Here is an 11,704-nt window from a genome sequence, read left to right on the forward strand (position 1 = left end):
TAGTAAATGCATTCGTTTCCATGGTTTTTGCTGGGTTGCTGCTGATAGGCCTACTGCGCCGACAGTAGAAAGAGGTTTGGGTTCTCCAGCTGACGTTTCCACGCGTTCGAGAAGGAGGCCATGGTGACGCCGTCGATGATTCGATGATCGGCCGACCAGCTGACGTTGATGATGTGCGCCGGGACCACGTTGCCGGAGGCGTCGAAGCGAGGTAGGACCTTGGTCTGTCCGATGGCGCCGATGGCTACCTGCGGGGCCATGATGCAGGGGTGTGTGTAGGTGCCTCCGATCTGAGGGGGAAAGGGTTGGTTTAGGGTTCAAGGTAAGTAGAGAGGAGGTAAGGTGCGACTTACGATTCCAATGTTGGATAGCGAGAAGGTTCCATTGAGGAAGTCATCAGGGGTGAGAGTTCCCTTGGCACCGCGTTCCTGTAGGGCGTTCAGATCTGCCGCAATCTGGAGGATCGATTTGCTGTCAACGTTTTTGACGTTTGGAACCACCAGGCCTTGCGGCGTATGCATGGCAATGCTGATGTTGTGGTACGACTTGAAGATAACGCTCTCGTTGGGTTCATCGAAGGAGCTGTTGACGAGCGGGAATTCTTTGAGCGCGTTGGACGCTGCCTTGACGAAGAAGGGCATGTAGGTGAGCTTCACTCCGCGGGCCAGGGCTTCCGCTTTGAGGGCTTCCCGAACCTTCACCAGATTCGAGACGTCAATTTCATCGCTATAGGCGAAGTGCGGGATTTTCTAGAAGAGAAAGACATATTTTAAGTTTCACTTGTGTTTCTGTAAATTGCGAATAAACCTTACCAGTGATTCCGACATAGATTTATACATTGCCTTGGCCACGCCCTTCAATGGCACAACAGTTTCGAAAGACTTGGAACAGGGAGCAGTCGCACTGGGTTTAGCTTGAGCCAAGGTCGGATGTGGCTTAACCGTTCCTTGTGGAATGATGTTTAAGAACTCCAAAACATCTCCCTTAAGAACGCGTCCGTGCTTGCCTGAAGGCTTCACCTCGCGTAGATCGACCTTGTTCTCCATGGCAATTCTCCGCACAGCAGGCGTTGCCAAAACCTTTCCGCTTGAGATCACAGATGCCGCGGTCGCTGCCGCAGCTCCCGCACCTGTCGCCACAGCTTGCACTTTGACCTCCTCTTCATCGGAGCTGCTTTCCCCGCTACTGCTGCTGCTGCTATCCTCACCCTCCTCATCTTCAACGTCGAAATCCAGCAATGGCTTTCCAACCAATGCGATCTCGTCGACCATCTTGTGCAACTTGAGGATCTTGCCATCGTACCGACTGGTGATCGTGACTGACGCCTTGTCGCTCTGCACTTCGCACAGGTTGTCAAATTGCTCGACGACATCACCCTCCTTAACGAACCACTCCTTGACTGTTACCTCACGGATGCCCTCTCCAATATCCGAGAGATTGAACGAAACGGTTTTGTCCAGTTGGGCACTGGTGTGGAACTGCGTCACCGCGAGTGCCCTGTTGGTCTGAAATACGGTTAAAGATTCTCGATCAATGATCTGTGTTCAACATCAGAAGGCTGAAACGCATTCTCTTCCAGCTGTTGCCCATGACAACAACAAAGCTTGCGAAAACGGCTTGCTTTGCCGCTGTTATCCCGTAATTCTTATCGCGAGTAATCTAATTCATACGCAAATGTAGCCGCGATTACGCTACGGCTACCCGATCGATTCTTTTTCTGTTCTTGGCAACAACAAACCGGCCTTGTTTTGACTTTTTCCTTCGATTCTTCCTTCTTTAAGCCGGTTGCTCGGCTCCATCCGAACCAAAAACGTCAAACTTATTTTCGTCACCACTACAACACACCTCCCGGCCTGAGTCTCAGACGACTACGTAGGTATTTTGCTGCCCGACGACGCAGGCATAACTGATAACTGGCTGTCCGAACAAATACAGGCGCTAGCTGCCAGGTCAACCGACCCTCACGAGCAAACTTATATAAGCGAAATGATTTTCCAAAACCCCAAAAACCACATCCCCTCAGACTCACAATCCGCTTTCCATTGGTGAGAAATCGACGCACTAGGACAGAACCGTGTCGCTGGATCAAGCCGGCCATCTGCGCTTCCGGAGATAGGTGTTGGTTGATTCGGCACTTCAGGTGAACAACACGCTAGTCGTAATATGTAGTGTGCTGCTGCTGCTGCTGATCAAGATGATGATTCGAGTATCCAACGAACTTCTTCCGCCTGCAAGGTATCGCCGAGAACTGAAGCCCACGAGTGAACAGCGGCAGTGTGGTTGAATCCAAGTCGGCCGATGGTCGAACTCTTGAAGGTGTGCGTGCGGTCCAAGCGTGCGGAAACGCGATCACCTAGGGATGCTTCGATCGGTATACTGGAGCTTGATCATGACTGATCGAAGTAAGTCGAGTTTCATCGTGATTATCACTGATCTAGTCTTCATAAAAAAGGACCAAAAATCTCATGAAATTTGAGCATCCCGTTGGTCATCCCTGAAGCAGTGATATAAGGTATTCCAATCACCACCGGTTTCTGAATCGCACGCAAACCACCACCATCATCGCGCATCGCAAATCTCCGTGTGTTCTTCTTTAGCGAGACGGCAGTGACCGCTCGCCGTCAATAGACAACGTCGAGTCGAGAGCTTGAGGTTGGTGATAGCGCGACGAGCGACCTTTCCCTGTATAATCAGTCGTCTGTTTTGATGCTTTCGCGCAGTGTTTGCCCCCTCGCGGCTAGCGCAGTCGTGGATTCCATTAACCCTCATGTGGCCGACAGGGTACCCGGGTACCCAGCGCCCATTTAAAAAGCACGGTGTAAAAAAAGGCAAAAAGTTTGTCGGACACATAACGGTTAAGCGATAAACAACAGTAGCACGTGTTTTCTAAACATTGACAAGTAGGCGGCGTAAGTGGTTGCGTAGTTGTTGACTTTGACGAGCGTAAACTACTTCTGTCGATTGGAGATTCTGTTACTAAGTGTAGTTTAGTCATTGAATTACTGTAATTAAGGTTGTTAAGATACTTATCGCTAAACGGTTTGCCGTGAATGCTAATCAACTGATATATCTAGTAAATTGAATACAAGAACTTGTACACAATATACCGTACAAGTTGACACTAGAGCTAAAGCTTGAAATTATCTTATAGAGCTTGTTCAGAATTGAGTTGGCTATGATGAGCTTATTGTTGTGAACGCTTTATCAAAGCTTACCGGATTAGAATTCTAAACACCAGGGATGATCCCACATTGATTGTTTCGTATATAATTCGCCAAAGACTTCATTGCCAGTAATACTTCCTTGAATGTATAAAGAAAACTGTAAAGTTCCTCAGTTCATAACCAACAATTTATATAGCTGAGTTCACAATCAGAATGTTGCTCTCTTGGATGGAGTGGGTGTGAACAACAATAGTGGCAAGTGGAATTCCCCTTGCCTGCCCTTCCTCTAGCAGGCATAAGTGACAGCAAGCATCATGCCGACGTCGTCAGTGTGATACTGCCTCATTGGGGAGTGGTGCTTTGGCGGAGTAAGTCGCCCGGATCGTGAGTCCCGTTTAATGCCAAATGATTTTAATTTTACTGTACTTTGCTAAGAACCGGATTGATCCGGTGAGTTACGCAATATTCTTGGAGAATTCTTCCCAGGATTCCGGGAGAATCCTTCCCAGGATTCCGGGAGAATCCTTCCCAGGATTCCGGGAGAATCCTTCCCAGGATTCCGGGAAAATCCTTGCCAGGATTCTGGTAGAATCCTTGCCAGGATTCTGGTAGAATCCTTGCCAGGATTCTGGTAAAATCCTTGCCAGGATTCTGGTAGAATCCTTGCCAGGATTCTGGTAGAATTCTTGCCAGGATTCTGGTAGAATTCTTGCCAGGATTCTGGTAGAATCCTTGCCAGGATTCTGGTAGAATCCTTGCCAGGATTCTGGTAGAATCCTTGCCAGGATTCTGGTAGAATCCTTGCCAGGATTCTGGTAGAATCCTTGCCAGGATTCTGGTAGAATCCTTGCCAGGATTCTGGTAGAATCCTTGCCAGGATTCTGGTAGAATCCTTGCCAGGATTCTGGTAGAATCCTTGCCAGGATTCTGGTAGAATCCTTGCCAGGATTCTGGTAGAATCCTTGCCAGGATTCTGGTAGAATCCTTGCCAGGATTCTGGTAGAATCCTTGCCAGGATTCTGGTAGAATCCTTGCCAGGATTCTGGTAGAATTCTTGCCAGGATTCTGGTAGAATCCTTGCCAGGATTCTGGTAGAATCCTTGCCAGGATTCTGGTAGAATCCTTGCCAGGATTCTGGTAGAATCCTTGCCAGGATTCTGGTAGAATCCTTGCCAGGATTCTGGTAGAATCCTTGCCAGGATTCTGGTAGAATCCTTGCCAGGATTCTGGTAGAATCCTTGCCAGGATTCTGGTAGAATCCTTGCCAGGATTCTGGTAGAATTCTTGCCAGGATTCTGGTAAAATCCTTGCCAGGATTCTGGTAAAATCCTTGCCAGGATTCTGGTAGAATCCTTGCCAGGATTCTGGTAGAATCCTTGCCAGGATTCTGGTAGAATCCTTGCCAGGATTCTGGTAGAATCCTTGCCAGGATTCTGGTAGAATCCTTGCCAGGATTCTGGTAGAATCCTTGCCAGGATTCTGGTAGAATCCTTGCCAGGATTCTGGTAGAATCCTTGCCAGGATTCTGGTAGAATCCTTGCCAGGATTCTGGTAGAATCCTTGCCAGGATTCTGGTAGAATCCTTGCCAGGATTCTGGTAGAATCCTTGCCAGGATTCTGGTAGAATCCTTGCCAGGATTCTGGTAGAATCCTTGCCAGGATTCTGGTAGAATCCTTGCCAGGATTCTGGTAGAATCCTTGCCAGGATTCTGGTAGAATCCTTGCCAGGATTCTGGTAGAATCCTTGCCAGGATTCTGGTAGAATTCTTGCCAGGATTCTGGTAGAATCCTTGCCAGGATTCTGGTAGAATCCTTGCCAGGAATCTGGTAGAATCCTTGCCAGGATTCTGGTAGAATCCTTGCCAGGATTCTGGTAGAATCCTTGCCAGGATTCTGGTAGAATCCTTGCCAGGATTCTGGTAGAATCCTTGCCAGGATTCTGGTAGAATCCTTGCCAGGATTCTGGTAGAATCCTTGCCAGGATTCTGGAAGAATCCTTGCCAGGATTCTGGTAGAATCCTTGCCAGGATTCTGGTAGAATCCTTGCCAGGATTCTGGTAGAATCCTTGCCAGGATTTTGGTAGAATCCTTGCCAGGATTCTGGTAGAATCCTTGCCAGGATTCTGGTAGAATCCTTGCCAGGATTCTGGGAGAATCCTTTCCAGGATTCTGGGAGAATCCTTACCAGGATTCTGGGAGAATCCTTACCGGGATTCTGGGAGAATCCTTACCGGGATTCTGGGAGAATCCTTACCAGGATTCTGGGAGAATCCTTACCAGGATTCTGGGAGAATCCTTACCAGGATTCTGGGAGAATCCTTACCAGGATTCTGGGAGAATCCTTACCAGGATTCTGGGAGAATCCTTACCAGGATTCTGGGAGAATCCTTACCAGGATTCTGGGAGAATCCTTACCAGGATTCTGGGAGAATCCTTACCAGGATTCTGGGAGAATCCTTACCAGGATTCTGGGAGAATCCTTACCAGGATTCTGGGAGAATCCTTACCAGGATTCTGGGAGAATCCTTACCAGGATTCTGGGAGAATCCTTACCAGGATTCTGGGAGAATCCTTACCAGGATTCTGGGAGAATCCTTACCAGGATTCTGGGAGAATCCTTACCAGGATTCTGGGAGAATCCTTACCAGGATTCTGGGAGAATCCTTACCAGGATTCTGGGAGAATCCTTACCAGGATTCTGGGAGAATCCTTACCAGGATTCTGGGAGAATCCTTACCAGGATTCTGGGAGAATCCTTACCAGGATTCTGGGAGAATCCTTACCAGGATTCTGGGAGAATCCTTACCAGGATTCTGGGAGAATCCTTACCAGGATTCTGGGAGAATCCTTACCAGGATTCTGGGAGAATCCTTACCAGGATTCTGGGAGAATCCTTACCAGGATTCTGGGAGAATCCTTACCAGGATTCTGGGAGAATCCTTACCAGGATTCTGGGAGAATCCTTACCAGGATTCTGGGAGAATCCTTACCAGGATTCTGGGAGAATCCTTACCAGGATTCTGGGAGAATCCTTACCAGGATTCTGGGAGAATCCTTACCAGGATTCTGGGAGAATCCTTACCAGGATTCTGGGAGAATCCTTACCAGGATTCTGGGAGAATCCTTACCAGGATTCTGGGAGAATCCTTACCAGGATTCTGGGAGAATCCTTACCAGGATTCTGGGAGAATCCTTACCAGGATTCTGGGAGAATCCTTACCAGGATTCTGGGAGAATCCTTACCAGGATTCTGGGAGAATCCTTACCAGGATTCTGGGAGAATCCTTACCAGGATTCTGGGAGAATCCTTACCAGGATTCTGGGAGAATCCTTACCAGGATTCTGGGAGAATCCTTACCAGGATTCAGGGAGAATCCTTACCAGGATTCTGGGAGAATCCTTACCAGGATTCTGGGAGAATCCTTACCAGGATTCTGGGAGAATCCTTACCAGGATTCTGGGAGAATCCTGCCAGGATTCTGGGAGAATCCTGCCAGGATTCTGGGAGAATCCTGCCAGGATTCTGGGAGAATCCTGCCAGGATTCTGGGAGAATCCTGCCAGGATTCTGGGAGAATCCTGCCAGGATTCTGGGAGAATCCTGCCAGGATTCTGGGAGAATCCTGCCAGGATTCTGGGAGAATCCTACCAGGATTCTGGGAGAATCCTTACCAGGATTCTGGGAGAATCCTTACCAGGATTCTGGGAGAATCCTTACCAGGATTCTGGGAGAATCCTTACCAGGATTCTGGGAGAATCCTTACCAGGATTCTGGGAGAATCCTTACCAGGATTCTGGGAGAATCCTTACCAGGATTCTGGGAGAATCCTTACCAGGATTCTGGGAGAATCCTTACCAGGATTCTGGGAGAATCCTTACCAGGATTCTGGGAGAATCCTTACCAGGATTCTGGGAGAATCCTTACCAGGATTCTGAGAGAATCCTTACCAGGATTCTGGGAGAATCCTTACCAGGATTCTGGGAGAATCCTTACCAGGATTCTGGGAGAATCCTTACCAGGATTCTGGGAGAATCCTTACCAGGATTCTGGGAGAATCCTTACCAGGATTCTGGGAGAATCCTTACCAGGATTCTGGGAGAATCCTTACCAGGATTCTGGGAGAATCCTTACCAGGATTCTGGGAGAATCCTTCCTAGGATTCCGCGAGAATCCTTTCCAGGATTCCGCGAGAATCTTTTCCAGGGTTCTGGGAGAATCCTTACCAGGATTCTGGGAGAATCCTTACCAGGATTCCGCGAGAATCCTTCCTAGGATTCCGGGAGAATCCTTCCCAGGATTCCGGGAGAATCCTTTCCAGGATTCCGGGAGAATCCTTCCCAGGATTCCGGGAGAATCCTGCCCAGGATTCCGGGAGAATCCTTCTCAGGATTCTGGGAGAATCCTTCTCAGGATTCTGGGAGAATCCTTCCCAGGATTCCGGGAGAATCCTTCCCAGGATTCCGGGAGAATCCTTCCCAGGATTCCGGGAGAATCCTTCCCAGGATTCCGGGAGAATCCTTCCCAGGATTCCGGGAGAATCCTTCCCAGGATTCCGGGAGAATCCTTCCCAGGATTCCGGGAGAATCCTTCCCAGGATTCCGGGAGAATCCTTCCCAGGATTCCGGGAGAATCCTTCCCAGGATTCCGGGAGAATCCTTCCCAGGATTCCGGGAGAATCCTTCCCAGGATTCCGGGAGAATCCTTCCCAGGATTCCGGGAGAATCCTTCCCAGGATTCCGGGAGAATCCTTCCCAGGATTCCGGGAGAATCCTTCCCAGGATTCCGGGAGAATCCTTCCCAGGATTCCGGGAGAATCCTTCCCAGGATTCCGGGAGAATCCTTCCCAGGATTCCGGGAGAATCCTTCCCAGGATTCCGGGAGAATCCTTCCCAGGATTCCGGGAGAATCCTTCCCAGGATTCCGGGAGAATCCTTCCCAGGATTCCGGGAGAATCCTTCCCAGGATTCCGGGAGAATCCTTCCCAGGATTCCGGGAGAATCCTTCCCAGGATTCCGGGAGAATCCTTCCCAGGATTCCGGGAGAATCCTTCCCAGGATTCCGGGAGAATCCTTCCCAGGATTCCGGGAGAATCCTTCCCAGGATTCCGGGAGAATCCTTCCCAGGATTCCGGGAGAATCCTTCCCAGGATTCCGGGAGAATCCTTCCCAGGATTCCGGGAGAATCCTTCCCAGGATTCCGGGAGAATCCTTCCCAGGATTCTGGGAGAATCCTTCCCAGGATTCCGGGAGAATCCTTCCCAGGATTCCGGGAGAATCCTTCCCAGGATTCCGGGAGAATCCTTCCCAGGATTCCGGGAGAATCCTTCCCAGGATTCCGGGAGAATCCTTCCCAGGATTCCGGGAGAATCCTTCCCAGGATTCCGGGAGAATCCTTCCCAGGATTCCGGGAGAATCCTTCCCAGGATTCCGGGAGAATCCTTCCCAGGATTCCGGGAGAATCCTTCCCAGGATTCCGGGAGAATCCTTCCCAGGATTCCGGGAGAATCCTTCCCAGGATTCCGGGAGAATCCTTCCCAGGATTCCGGGAGAATCCTTCCCAGGATTCCGGGAGAATCCTTCCCAGGATTCCGGGAGAATCCTTCCCAGGATTCCGGGAGAATCCTTCCCAGGATTCCGGGAGAATCCTTCCCAGGATTCCGGGAGAATCCTTCCCAGGATTCCGGGAGAATCCTTCCCAGGATTCCGGGAGAATCCTTCCCAGGATTCCGGGAGAATCCTTCCCAGGATTCCGGGAGAATCCTTCCCAGGATTCCGGGAGAATCCTTCCCAGGATTCCGGGAGAATCCTTCCCAGGATTCCGGGAGAATCCTTCCCAGGATTCCGGGAGAATCCTTCCCAGGATTCCGGGAGAATCCTTCCCAGGATTCCGGGAGAATCCTTCTCAGGATTCCGGGAGAATCCTTCTCAGGATTCCGGGAGAATCCTTCTCAGGATTCCGGGAGAATCCTTCTCAGGATTCCGGGAGAATCCTTCTCAGGATTCCGGGAGAATCCTTCTCAGGATTCCGGGAGAATCCTTCCCAGGATTCCGGGAGAATCCTTCCCAGGATTCTGGGAGAATCCTTCCCAGGATTCCGGGAGAATCCTTCCCAGGATTCCGGGAGAATCCTTCCCAGGATTCCGGGAGAATCCTTCCCAGGATTCCGGGAGAATCCTTCCCAGGATTCCGGGAGAATCCTTCCCAGGATTCCGGGAGAATCCTTCCCAGGATTCCGGGAGAATCCTTCCCAGGATTCCGGGAGAATCCTTCCCAGGATTCCGGGAGAATCCTTCCCAGGATTCCGGGAGAATCCTTCCCAGGATTCCGGGAGAATCCTTCCCAGGATTCCGGGAGAATCCTTCCCAGGATTCCGGGAGAATCCTTCCCAGGATTCCGGGAGAATCCTTCCCAGGATTCCGGGAGAATCCTTCCCAGGATTCCGGGAGAATCCTTCCCAGGATTCCGGGAGAATCCTTCCCAGGATTCCGGGAGAATCCTTCCCAGGATTCCGGGAGAATCCTTCCCAGGATTCCGGGAGAATCCTTCCCAGGATTCCGGGAGAATCCTTCCCAGGATTCCGGGAGAATCCTTCCCAGGATTCCGGGAGAATCCTTCCCAGGATTCCGGGAGAATCCTTCCCAGGATTCCGGGAGAATCCTTCCCAGGATTCCGGGAGAATCCTTCCCAGGATTCCAGGAGAATCCTTCCCAGGATTCCGGGAGTATCCTTCCCAGGATTCCGGGAGTATCCTTCCCAGGATTCCGGGAGAATCCTCCCCAGGATTCCGGGAGAATCCTTCCCAGGATTCCGGGAGAATCCTTCCCAGGATTCCGGGAGAATCCTTCCCAGGATTCCGGGAGAATCCTTCCCAGGATTCCGGGAGAATCCTTCCCAGGATTCCGGGAGAATCCTTCCCAGGATTCCGGGAGAATCCCTCTCTGGATACTGAGGAAATCCTTAAGGAAAAATCCATGACAGAATTTCAGGAGGAATCCTTGAAGGAAGTTTAGGATGAATCCTCGAAAGATTACTAGGAGAAATTATAGAATGTGTTCCATAATTAATCTTCGGAGGAATTCCAGGAAGAATCCACGACAAGTGTAGAATTAGCTATAAGTTAAAATACACATTAATAAAAACAAAAAAAAAAAAAAAGAATCCACGACGGAATATCAAGTTCAGGGGGAATCTCCGAAGGATTTTCAGACGAAATCCTCCAAGTATTTTCAGCGGAACCTCTCAAAGGGGATTTTTTCAGGTATAATGGTTTGCAGAAGCATTGGCGTATTTAGGATTTTTTCCTAGGGGGTGCCTAGGGGGTGCCAGTTTCAGTAGCTTCCAGGCTGTTTTGCTTTTTTTTTTGTAAAAGGAAATACCGATCCACCCTTAATTTCTTAGTATAATGATATACTGCGTCGCGGGAGAAATTAGTCCGCAAATTTAAACACGCTATATTTTAAAGAAAAACCTTTTTTTGGATAATCCCAACCGTTGTACTGACTTGACACTTTCCTTTCGTGTGAGGCTTGAAAACTTGATAACTTGATTGTGTATAATACATGGAATTTCGATTATCAGTTTAAACTCAATAATCATCGCGAAAACTTTTTTGTTTTGTGGATAGAAACAATCAGATCCGTAAGAATACATTTTCGGAGAAATTATTAGAAGAGTAAATCTTGGAAACTACAAAATATTCTCAAATTTGCGTGTAACTTGTATTCATCGTGACATCCTTTTTGTTTTATTGCAAGATAACAACTCTAATTAAAAAGATTTTAAGAACAATTGTAAGAGTTATAAATAATACATAAAATTGTAATATCAGGATACATATTTAAATTTTTTTTTTTTTTTTTTTAATTTCTTTGTATTTGTGAATTTTAACTTATTGCTAATTCTTCACACATTTAAATTTTTGGTTCGACCACAAAATTAATGGCGACAGTGTTTTTGTTTCAATAGTTCATCCTAGTGGGCATGAAAATATTTTTACAGGAAAATTGTTACTATGATTCTTAAAATTACAAAATTTGGACTCGATTATCATGAGTTCCATTCTGAAGCTTCACGAATATATCATCAATCCAGTTAAAACCCGGAATTTGCTGCGAGCGAACTTCAAATTTTCTCTTCGGGATTCTGACTTACGTAGAACCTCCATTGTAGTAATCAGTCTAGCCTCGTAAATTTCGGATAATCGAGTCTGGTTTGTACGTATAATACAAGAAATGTGTGTTTCGACAAAACGATCTTTCGGGAATGTTCCCGGAAATTTATTTAAAAATTGTTTTGCAATTTATTTCAATAAAGACTTTTTTTGTAAATCTCTTATTAATTCCTTTGGGTTTGGCAAATTTCCTTTCACGCGTCCTTTGAAAATTTTATCGGCAATTATCTAGGAATTTTCTTCGCCAATTCCATTAGGAGTTTGTTTGGCTTTTTTATTTTATTGAAAAATCTTTTGAAATGTTTTTTCGGGAGTTCCTTCGCCACTACTAAAAGTCTTTCAAACATTGTTTATTTAACATCAGTAATTCT

At 48.0% G+C, this 11,704-nt stretch overlaps 1 protein-coding gene across 1 annotated transcript; it reads right to left on the minus strand.

The window, feature by feature from the left end:
• Positions 1-24: 24 nt before the first annotated feature.
• LOC109405352 (lipoamide acyltransferase component of branched-chain alpha-keto acid dehydrogenase complex, mitochondrial) lies at positions 25-2,259 on the minus strand. The gene is made up of 4 exons (XM_019678408.3): positions 2,030-2,259; positions 813-1,505; positions 354-749; positions 25-290 (listed from the first exon to the last, which is right to left on the minus strand). Exons 1-4 carry the CDS (start codon positions 2,096-2,098, stop codon positions 51-53), a joined length of 1,398 nt encoding a protein of 465 aa, XP_019533953.3. The 5' UTR covers positions 2,099-2,259; the 3' UTR covers positions 25-50.
• Between the last annotated feature and the right edge of the window lie 9,445 nt (positions 2,260-11,704).

The sequence above is a fragment of the Aedes albopictus genome, chromosome 1 (genome assembly GCF_035046485.1).
Source record: "Aedes albopictus strain Foshan chromosome 1, AalbF5, whole genome shotgun sequence".
Lineage (NCBI taxonomy): Eukaryota > Metazoa > Arthropoda > Insecta > Diptera > Culicidae > Aedes > Aedes albopictus.